This window comes from Danio rerio, chromosome 7 (genome assembly GCF_049306965.1).
Source record: "Danio rerio strain Tuebingen ecotype United States chromosome 7, GRCz12tu, whole genome shotgun sequence".
In the NCBI taxonomy this organism is placed as follows: Eukaryota; Metazoa; Chordata; class Actinopteri; order Cypriniformes; family Danionidae; genus Danio; species Danio rerio.
The window spans coordinates 29,695,273-29,716,405 of record NC_133182.1 but is presented as its reverse complement, the minus strand read 5'-3'; the positions used below and the strand labels follow the sequence as shown (position 1 = coordinate 29,716,405).

Sequence of the window (21,133 nt, the reverse complement as noted above, 5' to 3'; positions counted from 1 at the left end):
TAAAGAGAGTTAAATTGTTAGAGTTAGAATAAAAAAATAATAATAATAAAAAAAAATTAACATCCCATTTCGAAAGTGCATATTTTTATGTGGGTCATATATTTTTGGTGCAGCTATGTTTATTAAAATAATATTTTAGTCAGCAAACATCTTTAGAAATAAAAAGATTTAAATTCATATTTAAGTTTGAAATAGTTTTATATTTTCTAAAAGTTCACATATTTTTTGTTTTTTTATTAAATAATTTTTCCTTACATATAAATTTGGGCTACTAATTTTTGGATCTTTATCGTAAGTTATTTGATTTGGCTTCAGTATTGACTAATCTAATGTATAGAAATGTTATTATTATGTGTAGAAAATAGTTATTTAAATGAGAGATTTTAATTCATCTAAGTACTATATAAGATATCTGACCTGCTTTTAAATGTTAAATAATATTTAAAATAACTCATCTTGATTAAAATAACTATTTACTATTTAAAATGCACTTTTAAACACATATAGATTTATTTTCTTACATTATTTAAACAATTAAATCAATCTGCCCTTTCAGAATAATCAATCTCTTTTGTTTAATTCCTACATGAACAACACTTTTGAATGGTAGTGTATTATAGTTTGCTTAAAATTATGAGTGGTGACATATATGATTATATATTAGAATGATTACTGAAGGATCATATGAAACTGAGTATGAGTAATGATGCTGAAAAGTCAGATTTGTTGTCACAAGAATTGCATTTAGCATTTTATTCAAATGGAGAGTATTTTTATTACAATAATATTTTACAATATGTCACCTGTGTATTTTTGGTCAAATAAACACATCCTTGATAAGCATAAGTTTACAAAAACAGAATTATTATTCATTTATTCATGAACAATTATTATTAATTACTATTGTGCATCTCTCAATTCACAAAACATTTTGCAATGTATACATTTCAGTTTATAAAGTACATTTGTTAGATTTTTTTTTAAAGCTGTATTAATATTGTACTCAATCGTGTCAGTTTCTAAGATAATTACATGAAATTTAAAATTCTGAATATTTAGGTGTAATGGATTAAAATATACAACAACAACTCTTTCAATTCACAAGTCTATGTGTTTTCAGGTTCAAAGTATCAGGTGAGCTGCCATTGCTTCATTTGAAGATCTCTGATCAGAAGATTCAGGGTGTTTTGGAGCTGGTGGATAGTATTCCTCTTCCTCAGACTGGCTCCTCTCCTCCCAGCAGCCCCACTGGAAAGGTCAGAAAACACAAAAGAAAAAAAAGACACTCTCTTTATACTGGATGGCGTGTTGCTTTATATCCCACTTAATGAGTCACAACTTATGAATGGTATTTTTTCTGGTAGAACGACACAGGTATTTCATACCATTGTCGTTGTTGCTTTTCTGAATGCCACTAATATTTAAAGCCTTTAAATCAAAGTCACATGCTTTCTCTGAATTCAAAACAAAGAACTGCTTGCTTTTCTACGCAGCTTCAGTCTCCACTGATTACACAACTCAACACAGACATTATCCACAATCCGCATCATTGTCTGTCTCTCTCTCTCTCTCTCTCTCTCTCTCTGTGAGGGATCTTATTAGTGGAGTCTCTGTCTCAGTAAATAAAAGCTCTTACTGGTTTACCTTGACATACTAATGCAAATGATTGATACACACTGTTGTTGATTGGTTATTATATATATACATTACATATATTTTCTTCTTTTTTAAATATTTTCCAAATGATGTTTAACAGAGCAAGGAAATTTTCACAGTATGTCGGATAATATTTTTTCTTCTGGTGTCTTATTTGTTTTATTTCGGCTAGAATAAAAGTAGTTATTAATTTTTTAACACTATTTTTAAAATTATTATTCCCTTTAAGCTATATTTTTTCTCGATAATCTACAAAACAAACCACTGTTATACAATAACTTGCCTAATTACCCTAACCTGCCTAGTTACCCTAATTAACCCAGTTAAGCCTTTAAATGTCACTTTAAGCTGTATGGAAGTGTCTTGAAAAATATCTAGTAAAATATTATTTACTGTCATCATGGTAAAGATAAAAGAAATCACTTATTAGAAATGAGTTCTTAAAACTATTATGTTTAGAAATATGTTTCTCTCCAAAAAAAAAGAAAAAAAAAATTTCTCTCCATTAAACAGAAATTGAGGAAATAATAAATAAGCGGTCTAATAATTCAGGGGGGCTAATAATTATATATATATATATATATATATATATATATATATATATATATATATATATATATATATATATATAACTATACAATATACACAATTTTAACCTTTAATATGGTTTCTAAATGTTTCATAAGGAATCAGATCAGCGTATTACAATGTTTTTTGAGTCATCATTCTTTAGACATGAAATCATGAAATAAAACTTTAAACATGCAAACATTGACACTAGACTTTTAAATATCAGCATAAATGTTTTTTTTTTTTATATATAATGAATCCTTTCAGAAATGGCAAAATGTTTTTTTTTTTTTTTATGTGTGCTGTTTAAAATGCAGCCAGTAATAAATAGTTGTATCCAATGTGAGTGTAGAATAGCCAACTCTATTTATAATTTTTACATTAAATGGGTAGATTTTACTGTAAAATCGCCACAAACAACAAGCTTTCTGCACACCTACCAGATTGAGAATATATAAAAAACATTTTGTAGAAAATGTTGTATTTTATACTGAAATATTTCAGCCGTAAGAATTAGCTGGAAAATGATTTTGCTTTTTGCTAATACAGTATATTTTAGCGGTTGAAAAATGTTAATGCTGATGTTTTTCAGAAGGTGTTGGGGATGCCGCTGTCTAATACCAGGCCAAAGGTCTTGGCTTTAGACCCCACAGTTCTGTCCTATGCTGTTGAGTCAGGTCAGAGAGAAAGAGTAGAAAAATCTTACAATAATAACCACATACTATAAATTTGTTGTTTAATTGACTTTATTCACCGGTAATGCATACAGTATTTGACTGTATTTATGCATTCAGAGTCTGATGAAGACACTAGTGAGAAGTCTGTGGATGAAGAATCTCTCAGATCAACCTTGGAGGAACTGACTGAAGTGCAGTTTCAGTTTGAAGTCAAAGCGGTACGCTCATCCTTATCACTTTGTTTAAACCAGGGTTTCTCAAAGTCTGGACTCCACTCTGGATCCAGACCCACCTCCATTTTTAGGTTTAAGAGCACTAATTTTGTGTAAGGGATTAAAAATGTGGAAATTACTCCTTTCATAAACATGTTACATTTGTAATCTTGTTTGTTTGGGATGGTCTAAAATTAAATGTAGGCGATAGTTTTTCTGTGTGATGTTATTTTAAAATATGACGTTTGCCACAACACTTCCAGAAAATAAAAGTTGACGAAGTAAATCGAGTTTTCAAAGATGATTTGTACAGAATATGCATTCATTTTGCTCCAGTCCAGCACAATACTGTTCTCTGTTTAATTTGTAATGAGACCATGTAATTTGGATTGGAAATGTCAAACGCCAGTATAAAACAAAAATACAGACAGATGGTGCTATTTCTCATATTAGAATAGTCTGTTTTTTTGCCCCATCTTACTTTTGACCTATAACTAGTAGTTTTTTTGTACTTGGTTATATGTATTTTTGAATGCCACATAATTTTTTAATGGTTGATTTATGTGTGTGCATCTTTATTTAAAATTTGTTTTAAAAAGTTTTTCTGGACCTTTGTCCTATCAATGTATTGTTGTGGATGTCAACGTGAAATAAATTAATTTAATTTCAAAGTACATTGCAGTTATTTTGGTGTATGATTCCTTCATATATGTGTAGGTGTTGTTTGAGCTCACAAGGCAGGCCGCTCAGGAGGATGTTGTATTGGCGTTCAGTGTGTCTCAGCTGGGTGCAGAAGGCAGGATTCGAACATTCGATCTCAGTGTTACATCTTACCTCAAAAAGATCAGCTTGGATTACTGTGAGGGAAAAGGTACACATCCGCAGACAAGTGCAATCAGTGATTTGATGTTTCACGTACTTGATTTTGTGTCTCTCATTCTTGTATGCTTTAATAGATGCACAAAACCAGCCACTTCACCTAATTACCTCTTCAGACAAGCATGGCTCTGATCTGTTGAAAGTGGAGTACATCAAAGTAAGTCTGAGCATTAAACTCTCTTCTAAAGATTGTCTTCAATGGGTTGTTTGTTTTAGATGAGTGCTTTAATTTGGGCTGGTCTGTGTGGCCTTTTTGTGTCCTTTAGGCGGATGTGAATGGACCCAGCTTCTGCACCTTATTTAATAATACAGAACAGACACTGAAGGTATGTTTACGTTTTTGTACAATACAATAAATGAAAAATTAAACGTTTTTTAATATATGTAATCTACTGATTTTTTTATTAAAGCAAAGTTAAATAAAATAATAAAATAACGAGATAAGCACATATTTAGTCATATATATATATATATATATATATATATATATATATATATATATATATATATATATATATATATATATATATATATATATATAATTTAAATTAATTGTTTTCATTTCTGTATTTTAATAAATCATGTTGTATTAAATAAAGTAAAAATGATAAAATATTGATATATTTATTTAGTCTGCCAAATTATTTTGTCATAATATAAAATTATTAATTGTTTATTCAATGTGTTTAAAAAAGGAAATTAATATGAAAAAAAAATGTTAGTTGTATATTTAATAATTTATTTATTTATTAAATACTTAAAAATAAAATAAACTAAGATTTGTTATTTGTATTAGAAATGTTTTAATCTATCTATACTCTTTTGAAAAAATACATGTCCATGCATTATACATTTTTATTATGTAAATGTGATTTATTCATCTTCTAAAAAGCCTTTTAACAGTTGGAATCATGTACAAAACATTAGTAGTTATCCTTAGTTTCAGAAAAAAAGAAATAATATTTATTTAGAATTTATTATACTAAATTTAATCATTGTTGATTTATTTTATTGCACAGGTGGAGTTTTCCTCATTGGACTTCCTGCTACACACCAAAGCTTTGCTGTCTACCATCAACTACATGAACTCCGCAATACCACAAGAGCTCACAGCCAATAAAGAGAGAGAAACCAGGCGACGAGCGGACCGAGCAGCAGCTGGGAAGACAGGTATGGACAACACATACTATAATATACACACTTCTTAAAATGAGTGAAAACTAATGTGTGTTGACTGATGTCAAAGCAAGAGGTAAAACCTGAATGCTCATCCGTCTTTGTGTTGTCTTTGTCTCTGTCTTGTAGGTTTTTTCATGGGTAACACATGTTTTTTTCATTGACCTTTGCACTGATCATGTCTTGAAACGCTAAAAGGGTTCTGAAGCAGAAATTGTTTTGCTTGTGCTAAAGCATGTTTCAGACAGAGCTGGTTTCAAATTGTGTGTTGTTTGAGTGTTTTTAACTGGAGTATCTCTGTTCTTGTAGTGTCCAAGGGTTCGAAAGATGCTGGTGTTGTGAACTTTAAGCTGTCTGCAGTGCTGGGATCCTTCAGAGTGGCTGTCTGTGATGACAGAAGCAACATCGCTGATATACGGGTCCAAGGTAAAAAAAAATGCACTAGTGTTATTTTAGCATCAAATGGCATCATGCTTTCATAGCATCATAGTTTAATGTTTATATTTTTGTGTTGGCTAAACATATAAAGAAGCTTTTAATGCTAATGTTGTGATATCCATGTAATAAACATGCTAGCAGTGTGTTAATTTATAATAAAATATGCTAACACATAAATTCATGCAGAAAACATGCTAGCAGTAATACTACAGTAGCAACCCAATAATTATTGTTAGCAACATGTTAATTAATCTTTAAAACATGCTAGCAACATGCTAATATTATGCAGTCAACATTGCAATTCATGTTAAAAACATGCTAACTCTTGCTAGCTACACATTAATGACATGCTTAACATTAAAACATGCTAAATGCATTGCTACATGCTAATTTATGTAAAAATAATAGAAACATGTTATTTAATGATAATTATGTAAGAATCTTGTGAATTAATGCTAGAAAAATGCTAACAACATGCTAGTTATTGGTAAAAGCAGATTAGCATATTGTTATGTTGTATATTATATAATGTTTTATGTTAAATCATGCTAGCAACATACATCTTTGTCAAGCCAACATCAACATTTGTCAGCAAACTTTACTCGTCTTTAATTTTTTTTTCTTTTTACTGTTTGTGTGCTTTCTGTCACTTGTTTTTTTTTTATGTCTACATAGTTTTCACTTTTAATTAGTTTGACTTTAGAGCTATAAACATTGGTATTCGTTTAAGTTAAACTTGAGCTTAATATTACTAATGTTATAAAGTTAATTGTATTAATTAATTTTCTTTTAAAGACAAACATTTCTCACTGAAATAATGTCAATAAATATATTTTTTTATTTATGTATTTATTTATTTTAAATAACATGTATTTGTTTTATTTAAAGTAACATTTTTGAGGGCTGGCTTTACTTAACTATTACACATCTGTTCTTCAATGTCAACATATCCAGCATTATACAGAGTCATCTGTTTTCCATGAGACCATATTATGCAAGTTAACCAAACATCTTGCTTTCATTTATGTCAGGCATTGATGCGTCTGTGATGGTTCAGGCAAAGGAAACAGATGTTTTCGCCCGTCTGCGTGATATTGTGGTTCTGGATGTGGACCCTAAGACCATCCACAAGAAGGTGAACTTTCAGCCATTTTGATTTCAGCACATTTGAAAATGGTACATTAGGTTCTGTTTTCCAGTCATGCTTGTGTTAATACTCCCAGGCGGTGTCCATCGTTGGAGAGGAAGTGTTCAGCTTTAAGATGACCCTATACCCCGGGGCCACTGAGGGGGATGGCTACACTGACACCTCCAAAGTGGATGGCAAAGTTATTATGAGACTTGGCTGTATCCAGATCGTCTACCTGCACAAATTCCTCATGTCTTTATTGGTGAGAATTTATGTAAATGCACTTACCAAATATATGTTGTCGTCTATATTACTCAGCCGTCTTATCTCTTATTGCAAAGTTTTGAAATCAGTATTTCTCTGTGCCTTTTTATATGTTGTATGGACATTTTCTTTTTGTCTCTTCCTTTGGTTTTGTTTTTGGCTCTGACTCCTTTTCCCCCTTCATAGTTTCCGTTAACTGTGTCTTCCTCTTTTCAGGACTCCTTTAGCTATCAGTACCCCTCTGCTGATGAGGTACAGGCTTGGGCATGATGCATTAAAGTCCTTCGCTTTGCAGCTTAACTTTAAATGCACCTTTGCACACACTGAAATGTATTTTTTCCTTTCTTAAATGTAATACTGCTGGATTTATCATACATGCATTTAAACCTTTCATTTTCAAGCAAGACTGAAGTTTTAATCTAAGTTAACAAGGTTCATGGCAATGTTTATGTCTGCCATTGTTTTATTTCTAGTGCAGTGGTTCTTAATGAAGGAGTCAGTGGGACTCTATGGGCTTTAGCAAACTTCTATGATGATTTAAAGTTATTTTTATAAATGTATTTTTATATAAAGATGCTAATCACATAATTTTAGGCTAAAGAGAACAATGTGATCATGTGATTACATAATTGTTTTATATAAAATTGTTTCACATTTTCCACGTTCATGTGTGTTTCAGTTTTCAGGTTTTACAAATGCTCCACAAATCATTTTACAGTGAATATCATGTGACATCATGTCACATGATATTTACTTTTTTACTATAATCCTGCATTTATAGAAATCACTAGAATCAGAAATTAAATTGTGGCTAATTAGTTTAAAGTTTAAACCTTTTTAGTTTCTCTAAGTGAAAATAAACCGCTTTTTCTTAATTACACGAATGCAGAAAATATCATTGGAAGTTTTGTGTTGGCCCTTGTTGAGAACCACTGCTCTAGTGGCAGGTTACTACTGTACTAAAAATCAATGCTGATTAAAAAAATAAATGTGATGAAAAATATATATTCTTTATTCTAAAAGCTGGAAGACCCTATTACTACCCATTGCTGCATAGTCATGTACATTTCATTAAATTTCAACTAAGCAAAGTAATCTTAGGGTTTCCAGTGACTAATATGTTAATACATTCAGTATATATCTATACACTCACTGGCCACTTTATTGTGTGCTCCTAGTTAGTATTATTGGGCTTAGAAACCCACATTAGTTTATCAGTTAAATAGACTTGAGCATTCATTTAGTTGTTAAAGCATAAAACGAGATGAAAAACCGTTTACATGCACTCGCTGTCAGGATCAGCAGACGAGAGCAGAAACTCTATTGAAAATACTGAAGTAAAATAAATGTTGATATTTTTAAGACATGGCACAGAAAATGGAATTTCATGCAGTGTTTCTTGTACATTCAAAGACCCACTTTATATCGTTTATCAATCAGGAAATGTTTGATAGTTAATTTTTAAAGAAAACAGATTCTTAACGCTCCGATTTGGAACTGCTCTTTAGACATGTCATTAGGGTCAGATGCTATTCATGGAGGCTGCACATTCATGATGTGAATCTCGTGTCCCAGCACATCCCAAAGATGCTCTTTTAGATTGATATCTAATGACTGTGGAGGTCATTCGACTGGAGTGAACTTATTGTCATGTTCAAGAATTCTAGTTTTTGGATGATTTGAGCTTTGTATCATGCTGTGTCATCCTGCTGGAAAAGGTGTTCACTGTTTACTGTGGTCATTTCCAACAACAGAGTCACTTTCACTCCATTTTTAGACATGCACTTGTGAACTTCCCTTCCCTTGTTCCCTTGGAGGAATCCCCAATGCCATTTTGAAGTGTGTTCCAGTTCATCAAGTGAACGAGGGAAGCTTACATAGACATAAACTTATTCCCTTGATTTGGTCAGAGGTAGCGAGTCGGCTTCATATGTCTGCTCCAGCACTTATATGTCCCAGAATGCAATGTGATTGCGATGTCACATTTAAACCTATTCAGATACTTGTATAATGTATTGAATGGCGTATATTCAAGGGAAGTTTGCGAGTGAAGAACATAAAAATTGGAGTGTAATGCAGCCTTTTCTACATGCCTAATTGTTCTGAGATACATCCATGTGATTGGTTAATTTAATATTAGCATTATTGCACAATTGAACAGGTGTACCTAATAAAGTGGCCAGTTAGTGAACCTTTCTTTGTTAAAAATTGTATAAATTGTTTGTTGTTTCCGCTTAAAAAATGGATTAAACACATCTCCAAAGATCTCTCTTCTATACTTGAGAAATATTAAATGTACATTTCATAAAGACATTTGTTTAAACATTAAAACTGCAATAATAGTGGCACCAAACAGAATTGTGTTATCGGTCTTGGTTTCTTCCATGGTCAATAAACAGACCAGATATACTGTAACATTTCTTGGGTCAGTGTTGCTCAACAGACCACAGTTCCAATTGCTGCCACTTTTGTTGCAGAAATGACATACTAAGGACTTTTGTTAAGGAGTAATTTAACGTTAAAAGATATTCATGTTTTAACTGTGAAATATTATTAAGGAAATAAAAGTTAGGTTATTATTATTTAATTAGATTTTTACAAATTGACTCTGATATTTACCAATAGAGTAAGACCTAGTGTTTTTAATTAATTTGATTGTGTATATGCAGATTTGCATGTGTGCTTGTGTCTCATACTGCTTATTAAAGTAGAAGTCCAGAATTTGAGATGGAATCTGCGCACGATATGGATGCCTTGATTTGACTGGTTTTAATATTTATTCTCGACATGCTTAATAAACAGCTCACCTGCCATACCTAGAAAATGCGATCATCGACTTTCCTATTTTCTCCCACAAAACAACACTGTTTCACTCCAGCACTGCCTTTTCCACCCCTTTACAATTTGCAACTTTTTGTTGTAAATTTGGCTTTCAGGTGTTCAATTCGAAAATATCCCTGCATGAAACATCCCTAATTTGGATCCCAAGATTTTTATATTGAAAGCTTCCCTCACATCTACTGAACTGCCATGTCATGCCACATCAAGTTTTCATTAACCATTGCTTGTCTTTCCATAGATGTTTGTGGATAATTTCCAGACAGCAAAAGAGGCTCTCAGTGCCGCTACGGCTCAAGCTGCAGAGAAAGCAGCTTCCAGCGTGAGGGATTTTGCACAGAAGAGCTTCAGACTCGCTATGGACATCAGACTGAAGGCCCCCCTTATCATAATCCCCCAGTCCTCCACATCCCACAATGCATTTGTGGTTGACCTGGGTCTCATTACAGTGGGAAACCGCTTCTCGCTGCTGGCAGCTGAGGGCTTCCCACTGCCGGCTGTTTTGGAGACCATGGACATAAAACTCACTCAACTCAAACTATCCAGGTAATAATGAAAGCTGGAAATCTTATAATTTTTTTTTATTTTTGTTTTATAGTATCGTTTTAGTTAAAAGTCATTGAATTGAGTAGAAATATTATTTTAGTAATAATCATTAACTATTATAATGCTTATTAATATTTTAAATCCGAGTTTTAAAAGTTACCTAAACTATTTTAGTTTAATATATTCAAAAAAAAAAAAAAAAAAAAAAAATATATATATATATATATATATATATATATATATATATATATATATATATATATATATATATATATATATATATATATATTAGGGCTGTAACGATACACCAAACCCACGATTCGGTTCGTATCACGATTTTTGACCCACGATTCGATTCGTATCACGATTTTTTATTTTATTTTTTTCGTGTGGGGTGGGAAAAAAAAGATTTTTAAAACTATTTTTAATTAAATAACATTTGAAAAATCTTTATAAACTAAACATCAAAGAACAATATTAACTATGCAAATTATTAACAATATAAATAGCAATATATAAAATAAATAAATAGCCAAAGATCACTTCTGTTTTCTTTGTAACAAAATACTGTTGAAAAACCAAACAGAACTAAACTCCATTGTTTAGATGGTTCAAGCATGTTGAAAATTATTTTTCAATCAAGTTCTCTTACAAAGAAAAAGTAAATTAAATAGCTAGGGATGCTCATTTAGTTAATTTTGCTAACCGACAACCGCCGCTCATTAATCGGTTATTAACGTTTAACTGGTCAGATTACTATTAATTTTATATTAAACAAATTGACGTGTCTATTTTGTGTATGACACATTAAATATTGCATTTTAAAATACTGATTTATTTTTATATATTAATAGCGGAACAGAACAACAGAGCATCTACACGCACCTACAGTGTTTAGCACAGAAGAGCAGAATAATCTAAATAAAATGAATAAAATAAATAGGACTGCCCTAAATTATTTTCACTTAAATAATTAATTTATATTACAAAACGAAAATACTGACTGATTCTTTTTAATAACCGGCATAGGCTTTTTTTTTCAATCATATGTTTTTTTCTTCCGTCAAATAAAAATAGCTGACTTCCTCAAATTGCTTGCTCCACGGAAAATATGCATTTATTTAATACCCCGCTGTTATTATTATAATCACAAAACCTTTACATTTTTAATAGAAATCATTATTTTAAAGATTATGTCCTGATATAGCCTATGGTTTCCTCTCTCTCCCTCGCGGTTCAAGTGCGCGCTGCGTGATGAAAAGAGAACAACAACACGCGCGCATATGTAGACTTTTTGTAAACAGTTTGTTTAAATATGATATTGCATTAATCTGCGTACATGCTTTAAGCTGTAAAATAAAAAGTAAAGCCTTTTTGTTGCGTTTATTACGCAGATCCAGGTCAACATAAGCGCTGGATTAGTATCAACAGGTCTGTATCAAACAGCAATATTCTTCTTCCATTTTGCTTCTTTGGCAAATGTGTATGTAGGCACGGGTAATACGTTATCGTCCTGCAAATTAAGTATGCCTTGCAGTTAAACAAGTGGCCGAAAACGAGGCGCACCTCACTGCCTTTATATGTTGACAAGGAAAAAAGAAGAGGCGCGGTCCTCTTAAGAAAAGACTGAATCAGCTGGGTATCTTGTGCAAAAGTGTTGCTGTCTGTGTTGTTACAATTGTAATATTTAATACTTAATCTTGATATTCAAGATTTGTATATTCATACAGCTCTGGATAACTTAAAACAACGATTAGACCTTCAGAGCGGTGTTAATGCGTCCTGAAGTAAAGCGAAACGGCTATAAACTCCAGCAAGATAGAGTGATTATATGCAGAGCCATATACCTTTATCTCTAAATAAAGTATAACTATAGAAACTGTGTTTATTTTAACTGAAAGCTTCGTCGTGTTTTCTGACCTCACGCACCTGTCAGTCAGCACTCTCAAAGGTTCAAACAGAAAGCGCACAGCACGGTTACAGAAAAGTTTGCGCTGTTACCTGACATCTGGTGAACGCCCATCCCTCTCTGCGCAGCCACATTAACAGTGTGAGCAAACCATCGTATATGCGCTGAAAATCCGGCCGCTTTGACAGCATTGGCAATGTTTCTGGCGTTGTCGGTTGTCAAGCGGGGTTAAGTTGGTTTTGTTTTTGATATTCTTGACACATTCAGCACACACAGCTTCGTGCAAGCTCTCCCGGCTAAATATTGCGAGGGCTTAAACGGAGCAGTGCTTGTAATGTCGAACGAAAAAAGTGTTAATTAGCTCAACTTTTGCAGGCACGCGTGACGTTATTGGAAAGGTATCACGGGGTGGGTGTGTCGCGATTCTCCCTTATCACACCGCGACACAGGATCGTAGATCTGAGTGTTGCGATTTCGATTTTATATCGTGTATCGTTACAGCCCTAATATATATATATATATATATATATATATATATATATATATATATATATATATATATATATATATATATATATACACAATATGAAAAAAAATTATATTTACTTTACCAAATTAAAATAAAGTTCTAGTATTCTCCTTCAATTTTAAAAAATTTTTCACCAATGAAAATTGTCTCTAGTCTTCTCAACCTCTCTTAAATTTACTAAATAATTCAGTAATGTGTTTCTAACTCTTATTAATTTAACATGGTTTCCTCAGGACTGTCCTGAAGCATGATGCTGATCATCTAGATATTGAGATTTTGGAGCCCATAAATCTAGAACTTTTAGTCAAGCGTAATTTGGCTGCCACCTGGTACAACAAAATTCCTGGTGTGGAGGTCAATGGAGTGCTCATGTCAATGAACGTAAGTCTTTCATGAAATGTTTGATTTAAAATAAGACCCCACACTTATTGCCTGGAGAGAAAACTAAAGGTCTATATTTATCTGGTGTGTGTAGATGTCTCTTGGACAGGAGGATCTCGGCGTCCTCATGAGAATCCTAGCAGAGAACATTGGCGAAGGAAGCAAGGCTGCTGCAGTGGAGGGAACAAAAGCTTCTGCTAAAGGTATAAGCAGGATTTTGTGATTTTGCGAACTCAGAATTTAATGCAAAACAAAATCCTACTTAATTTAGAGGAGCTTAAATGATTTTAAATTAGTCCATTGTTAAAGTATGTAATTGTTATTTTTTTAATTAGTTTAATACACCTAACATCTCAAACAAGGTGAAGTAGCAACTGTAATACAATTGTTATTAATTACAAATGTAGGTAAATTCTATTTTTACACTAGTATTGTGGACTACTTGTAAATAATCGAAATAATCAAGAGTCTTTACTTGGATTTAAGTGTACAGTAGGTTTTAACTGTTTAATAGGATTAATGTGTTTAAATTTATGATGAAAGCTCACAATGCAATACAGAAAACCTGCAATAAAGGTTGATTTACCGATCAATTACATTATATTTGCTAAATACATTTTCACATGATTTTTCTAATGCTAATGAATTTGCTGATCAAAATGATCATTCTTTTTCAATTAAGTTTATTTTGATCATTTAGTGTCCTTTCAGTATTAAATATGATACCGTATGCTTTATAGGGTTAAAAGATAAACACTTATGTCTCTCTGTTTTTTTTTCAGAGTTACTGTACAGTTATTGTTACAGAGTACAATGGTTTAAGAGGTTAAAAAATACAATTTATTGCTTGTATTTTTGCAGCACAACAACACAAGAAATGCAAAATGTTGTCCCATATTTTAATAGACTTTGTCATTTTAGGCTGCAAAATTCAGAAAAATGTCCTACAAAACCCTGGACTGACTGATAAGTTTCTAGGGCTTAATTTGACCCTGTCGTCTTCTACAGTTGAAGCGGTTATAGATGAAGGACTGATGCAGACACTTCCAGTGGGTATAGGGAGTCTACCTGCGTTGACCAACGGTGCTTTCACTGAGAATGTTGTCAATGTGCTGCTCAATTTTGAAATCAAGAAGGTGGTTCTTACTTTCATGTAATGTCCAACAGACAACAGCTTTGTTGACTAGGCTTCTTGTGTGGGCTGAAAACCCTGTGTTTGTCTTCTTGTAGGTTATGTTGATGTTGAAAAAGTCCAAAAATGGGGACGAGAGTCCTTTTTTGGTTCTCGATGTATCTCAGCTTGGAATTGACACCAAAGTTCGAAAATACGATATGGAGGCAACAACATACATCAAAACCATCTCCATGAAGTGCCTAGAGTTTCCTGGTTTGTAGAGTTTGGTTGTAAACCAGCCAAAAAGGGTTTTATGTAGGGCTTAAAAAGTTCGACCTTTGATCATTTTAGGCTTTAAATATTTTAAATTAGAGTAAAAAATCTTACATTTTAAAATTCAAATGAAATAAATGTTGCATACACTGCAAAACAGCAGTATTTTTGTTTTCCTATGCAAATATTTAAAATTCTTCATTTATTTTGCATCTGAAGTTAAATTAATTTTGATTTAAGCCTTATTTTCCATACAAATATACATTTTAAAACTTTGATTTGCTCACACAACTAATTCAATATTGATTTATGTGTTCTCTCTAAATGATTTAGTCAATATGTTTATCTTCATAAAATGTACAAAACCCCTTGCATTATAAATTAACACAATTTTAGATTTTATCATATTATTTATATATTAAAATAATCATATTTGTCCACCAATAAACATGTGCATATGTCTTTTTGCAGATTCAAATGGAGAACCGCTCTGCATAATCAGTTCTTCAGCAGAATCAGGAGCAGATCTTCTTGAAGTCAAATATTTCAAGGTAACTCTCAACATGATTTATACATGCATGTATCTTTAATTATAAAATGCTTTATGCGGGCATCACTCAAAACTTATTATTGTGTTGAATGTTTCCATTTTAATGCATGCTAGAGTTAACTAGTGGCAGAGCATTTCATGTCTAGGCAGGCTTTTAGCTCTTTTAACTATTAATTTAGGTCAGTACATGAATTCATAGCACGATCAAGGCATCAGGGCAATTGTAGCCAGCCATTGTGCTCTTTAATGTTTTTTAAGTGGTTCTTATTTTGGGTCCTTCTGAGGGCCATTTCCTCATTGAGACTGTCAAACAAGTATACAGCTAAAGGACTAGATATATGAATGCATACTAATTGTGGCCGGATTAAATGCATAGCTGTTGTGATTAACAAACTTTGATTATAGGTTGTCTATTATTGATTTTAGGAGAGATGTCTTGACACAGATGAAGCAGGTGTTCCACTTTATGAATGGAGATCTTAATCTTGTTTCTTTCTTATCTTTGTAGGCTGATCGAAATGGGCCAAACTTTGCAAGCCTTTACCAAAATACTGAGCAGAAGATGAACGTAAGCATCTGAGCATCATGTAATCTTATGCAGTTTTTAGATTGAGGTTTTAGGGCAAAATAATTGCAAGTGTATAGGGTTAAAAAATAGCTAAAATTTACTTTATTGCCATAATTCCCTGGTGGATTGATTTACATTGAAAATTGCTTAATTTTTTGTTGCAAGTTTTCTGAAAGATTTTGTTTTAACAAGCAAATCAGGCATTATTTATTTAAAGAAGCACTTATGCATGTGTTTGAATAAAGTAATGTTCAATGTTCACTTAATTATATATATTTATAAATATTTAATTTTTTTTCCAAAAGATTTTATAGAATAAAAATACAATATTTTATAATCAGGCAAAAATATTACCATGAATATTTCTATGTAAAACCCTAATATCTTAAAACCCTAAGATATAAATAAAACTGTGAAGTTTAGTGTATGTAAATGCTGCTGAAATTTATAGCTGAAAGCAGAAGAAATTATTATCTTTTAGAAATATGTACTGTAATTTATTACAGAATTCTGCAGCCACAAAGAAACACTTGAATAGGTATTTGGATGTTGTTTTGTCCAAAAAAAAACCCCACTGTGAATCAAAAAGCCAAGCAGTGTTTTTGTTTATTTAGTGTCTCATCTTAACTTCAGAAGAACTTCATACTGATGTGTGTCTTCAGGTGGTGTTTTCCTCGCTTGACTTGATGTTGCACACTGAGGCTCTGCTATCTACCATGGACTTCCTGTCTGCCGCTCTGTCCACCAGCAGCCTTCCCTCACCTGAGAGAGAGAGCAGAAAGTCTGAAGATATGAAAACTACCTCAGCTAAATCCAGTAAGCACACACAGACAAACTTAACGATTAAAGCTGACAAACTCAGCATTGGTCTTTGAAGTATTAAGGATGCAGTAATGAAGGATTGTTTGTGTCTCAGCTGCACTGAGCTCTCCATCTGATGGTGACATCATTGACTTGATGGTGAATATGCAGCTCGGAGCATTTAACGTGTTAGTTTGTGACCAGAAGAGCAACATGGCTGACATCAAGATTCAGGGTAAGAATATAGTTTAGTTTTGAAAATGTAAAACCTCAAGATGCTATATACTGTAAGCTTTTAGCGTGTCAGTAAACCGTAAAATTGTGAAATATAATTCCAATTTAAAATAACAGTTTTTAAAAAACATTTATATTCTTAAATGCAATTTATTCCTGGAAAAGTTGAGTTTTAGCAGCATTAGCTCCATTCCTTGTCACGTGATCCTTTAGAAATTATTCTAATATGCAGATTTTTGGCAAAAGACCCTTTTATTTACACAAGACCCTCTTTTTCTTTCTCTCCTTCTGTAGGATTAGACGGTTCTCTTCAAATGAAAGGAACTCAGACGCACATGTTCACACGTCTGCGTGACTTCATCGTCATAAATGTGGATTCAAAAACAATTCACAAGAAGGTAAGTTATTCTGACCACAAGACATTTTTTATTTTGGCTTGGGTAAGCTAGTATACAATGATGTACTATTTAATTTTCTCCTTTTCCCCTGACAGAATTTGTAAAAAAAAACAACATTGATTATTGCTAATAATGTGTTAACCATGTTGGAAACATTCTAGCAACATGCTAATACATGTTAGCAACTTTTCAAACATGCTAGCGGCTTGTTTATTAAACAATGTTAACCATTTTTGAACCACGATAAAAAAGTGCTAAGGCAATATATTAAAAACATGTTAATTATTTTAATTCTGTTTTAAAACATGCTAGAAACATGTCATCATTATGCAGATTCATGCTTGCATAGTCTTAAAACATGTAAACAACACAGTGACATTGTTAGAAACAGGCTAGCAGCATGCAGTTTGATGCTAGCATAGTGTTAAAACATGCTAACAACACATTATGTTCTAAACATGTTAATGACATTCATGCTAATACATGTTAGCAACTTTTCAAACATTTGGAAACATGCTAGTGACTTGTTTATTTAACAATGTTAACCAATTTTGAACCATGATAGAAATGTAGTAAGGCAATATATTAGAAACATGTTACAAATGCTAACTTTGTGTTAAAACATGTTAGAAACATGTCATCAGTGTGTTGACTCATGCTTGCATAGTCTTAAAACATGTAAACAGCACAGTGACATTGTTACAAACATGCTAGCAACATGCAGTCTGATGCTAGCATAGTGTTTAAAAGCGCTAACAACGCATTATGTTCTAAACATGTTTAGACATTCATGCTAATACATGTTAGCAACCTTTCAAACATTCGGAAACATGCTAGCGACTTGTTTATTTAATAATGTTAACCATTTTTGAAACGTCATAGAAATATGTTAAGGCAACAAATTAGAAACATGTTAAAATGCTAACTCTGTTTTTTAAAACATGCTAGAAACATGTCATCAGTGTGTTGACCCATGTTTGCATAGTCTTAAAACATGTAAACAACACAGTGACATTGTTGAAAACATGCTAGCAACATTTTGTTTGATGCTAACATAGTGTTAAACATGGTAACAACAGATTATGTTCTAAACATGTTAGCAACATCCTTGCTAACATGTTCATTTATGCTATTAATGTGTTAAACATAAACAACATGTTAGTTTATGCTTTATAATTTACAATTTACTTAAGCATAATATCAGCATCTCTGTTTGACTCCCAGCCTGTCTAGGCTAGTCAAGCACATTATAGCTGGTAATTTCAGTTGGTATCCCAGCCCAATCAGCTAATGATTTGGCCAAGCATTAACATGTTGTTACAATAAAATATGACAGAAATGTGCAAAAGCATATTGGCAACAGTGTTGGATAAAAAGTAATATATTAATTTTAAGGATAACAAAAAAACCTTGCTAAAATAACATGCACTTTCACATTCTTTAAAAAAGTAGCTATTTAATACAATTAGTTACTTTTATTAAAAGGTGTCTTAATCTATTATATTAGTAATATTTTACTGTTTTCACAACATCGGTTTGCAAAATTCTAAAACATGGTAGCAATGTGCTAATCTTATTAGCAATGTCAATACCTGCTAACAGTGTGTTAAGTGTGCTATCCAAATGTTAAACATCTTTTATAACTTTATTTAAACATTTCAGGCTAGTCTTTTTCTAGCCAACATCAAAGTTTTTCAGAAATCTAGTTACTGCATCCTTTGTTAATCATTTCACCTTTGACCACTGTCTGTATGGCTATTCGTTTTTCATTACTTTATTATCATTTTATTTAATTTTAAAGATTTACTTTGGCTTTTAAAAAAAGTAGAGCTGAAGTGTATAATCTGTTATTTGTGGTTCTGTAGGCCATCTCCATCGTAGGCGATGAGGTGTTCAGCTTCAGCATGAGTCTGACGCCCAAAGCCACTGAGGGGGCCGGCTACACAGACACTTCAAAGGTCGATGGCAAAGTGAAACTCAACGTGGGCTGTATTCAAGTGGTCTACCTTCACAAATTCTTCATGTCGTTGCTGGTGGGTTCGAACTGCACACATGACCTCTGCGCCAATTCGATTCGAGCACACTAAACCTACATTTGCTTTCTCTCTTAACAGAATTTCAGTAATAACTTCCAGGAAGCGAAAGAGGCTCTCAGTGCTGCCACGGCTCAGGCTGCAGAGAAAGCAGCTTCCAGCGTGAGGGATTTTGCACAGAAGAGCTTCAGACTCGCCATGGACATCAAACTGAAGGCCCCCCTTATCATAATCCCTCAGTCCTCCACATCCCACAATGCTGTGGAGGCAGACTTGGGTCTCATTACTGTGGGAAACCGCTTCTCACTGCTCCCAGTGGAAGGCCGTCCGCTGCCTGCTGTCATAGATAATATGGACATACAGCTCACTCAGCTAAAACTGTCCAGGTAGCACATTGCCACGTGGCTTATCTAGGATTCTCAGACTTGCTTTTCGAAGTATAATTATATCCAATATGTGTCTATTAAAAGATCAGATAATTAAATGAACAGAATTCATTTAATGGGTTTTCAAAGTCCAGATTCTAGCTAGCCATTATTCTCTCCTATGTATGCTTTTCCTCTTATGCACACTTGTTTTGGTGTCCTCAGAATTTCCATGGAGCTGGACTCAGATCAGACTAGCTCGAAACTGTTGGAGCCTGTTAATTTGGTTCTGTCGGTTAAACGTAACTTGGCATCATCGTGGTACCAGAAGATGGCTGCGATAGAAGTGGATGGAGATCTGAAGCCAATGAAGGTCTGTTCACATCTTTGCAGGATGTATTCTTTAATTTATAGACAAAGCCGTATTGTGAGCAGAAGGTTTTCCACTCTGTGACATACTTCTGAGCGAACTTAAGGATTTACCAAAAAATAAAAAAATCACACAAGTCAAAATTACATTTGTGTTTAAGCAAAGACCATAGAATACACAAGATATGTCACTTGTATCTTTTATATAGGGAAAAGTTTAATGGTCAATATGGTGAATAAAGCCCTGCCTACTAGTAAAAAAGCCATTCATTGTTCGCTATATGACATATAAAACCCTCCTTCTAGTACAGGAGCCAATCATCCACCGCTGTAGACTGACGATACTCTGGGGGTGGGGCTTGGTTTCTGCAGATTTTGTGTGATTATAACGTTTAGAAATGAAACTAAATTGACAATTGTTGTTTAATTTTATTAATGAATCTTAAAGTCTGCATGAACCAGAAGTTGCTAAGACTCTTTTATTTTAACATGTTTATGTACTTCTATCTGAATTAAATATTGAGTAGGGGGCGGGACTTTCTTTTTGCGCATTGTTCCATCATAGCAAACTAAGGGCACACTCACACCAGGTACAGGTGCTTTGAACCGTGCCGAAGTGCAATTGTGCCCCCTTCCCTCTCCCACGATGGCCTGCACTCATCCTGCATTTTGCTTTCCTAGCTGGAGCACGCTTACGTCATTGATGATGCGACTGTTCAGTTTAACAGGAAGAGCAGTGCTCTCGCTTGGACACAGTGGAGATTGCTTTAGTTAAATTGTTTTAGTCGTTTGGGATGCAGTTACATGCAGTGAAATATTTTGCCGAACAGATCCACTACATTGATATCATAAAAGTCATTGCGCTGCACATATTAGGAGGTTTGCTGAAGATGCAGCTGATGTGCAGCGAGGGGTTTGCATCTTTAACAAACTATGACAGTTCTCGTTCAATGAAAAGTAAGAATGATTAATAAATCCATATGAAACAGTCCCTTAAAAGTAGGGGTTTCAAAAATAATTTTGGTGAACCATGATGCAGACGCAGGCAATTCGGCATCGGTTCAGTAATAGATCATAACCGGTTATTATGTACTGACATCATTTATCTCATATGCTCTGTATTGCGGTAGCTTACTATGGCGAGTCGGGCGAGTGTGAGTAATGAAATGGCTTCAACAAATTAAAAATGCAGAAACTGCACATTTCACTGCGTGTGTATTTGCT

At 33.1% G+C, this 21,133-nt stretch overlaps 1 protein-coding gene across 24 annotated transcripts in view; it reads left to right on the top strand.

The window, feature by feature from the left end:
* vps13c (vacuolar protein sorting 13 homolog C) overlaps window positions 1-21,133 on the top strand; it is a 96,254-nt gene that overhangs the window by 31,801 nt on the left and 43,320 nt on the right. For 10 of the 24 annotated variants that reach the window (XM_073908571.1, XM_073908569.1, XM_021477848.3 and 7 more), the window contains 23 exons: window positions 1,121-1,256; window positions 2,819-2,903; window positions 3,021-3,121; window positions 3,833-3,986; window positions 4,072-4,151; window positions 4,261-4,320; window positions 5,014-5,164; window positions 5,480-5,596; window positions 6,640-6,743; window positions 6,832-6,999; window positions 10,081-10,385; window positions 13,057-13,204; window positions 13,299-13,407; window positions 14,213-14,340; window positions 14,435-14,591; window positions 15,063-15,142; window positions 15,650-15,709; window positions 16,372-16,525; window positions 16,626-16,745; window positions 17,039-17,142; window positions 19,008-19,175; window positions 19,257-19,561; window positions 19,766-19,913. In XM_073908571.1, coding sequence (XP_073764672.1) covers window positions 1,121-1,256; window positions 2,819-2,903; window positions 3,021-3,121; window positions 3,833-3,986; window positions 4,072-4,151; window positions 4,261-4,320; window positions 5,014-5,164; window positions 5,480-5,596; window positions 6,640-6,743; window positions 6,832-6,999; window positions 10,081-10,385; window positions 13,057-13,204; window positions 13,299-13,407; window positions 14,213-14,340; window positions 14,435-14,591; window positions 15,063-15,142; window positions 15,650-15,709; window positions 16,372-16,525; window positions 16,626-16,745; window positions 17,039-17,142; window positions 19,008-19,175; window positions 19,257-19,561; window positions 19,766-19,913 — 3,142 coding nt within the window. Of the gene's footprint in view, window positions 1-1,120; window positions 1,257-2,818; window positions 2,904-3,020; window positions 3,122-3,832; window positions 3,987-4,071; window positions 4,152-4,260; window positions 4,321-5,013; window positions 5,165-5,479; window positions 5,597-6,639; window positions 6,744-6,831; window positions 7,000-7,217; window positions 7,254-10,080; window positions 10,386-13,056; window positions 13,205-13,298; window positions 13,408-14,212; window positions 14,341-14,434; window positions 14,592-15,062; window positions 15,143-15,649; window positions 15,710-16,371; window positions 16,526-16,625; window positions 16,746-17,038; window positions 17,143-19,007; window positions 19,176-19,256; window positions 19,562-19,765; window positions 19,914-21,133 lie in introns of all 24 variants that reach the window. The other 14 variants (XM_073908566.1, XM_021477844.3, XM_073908560.1 and 11 more) reach the window with 3 other exon arrangements.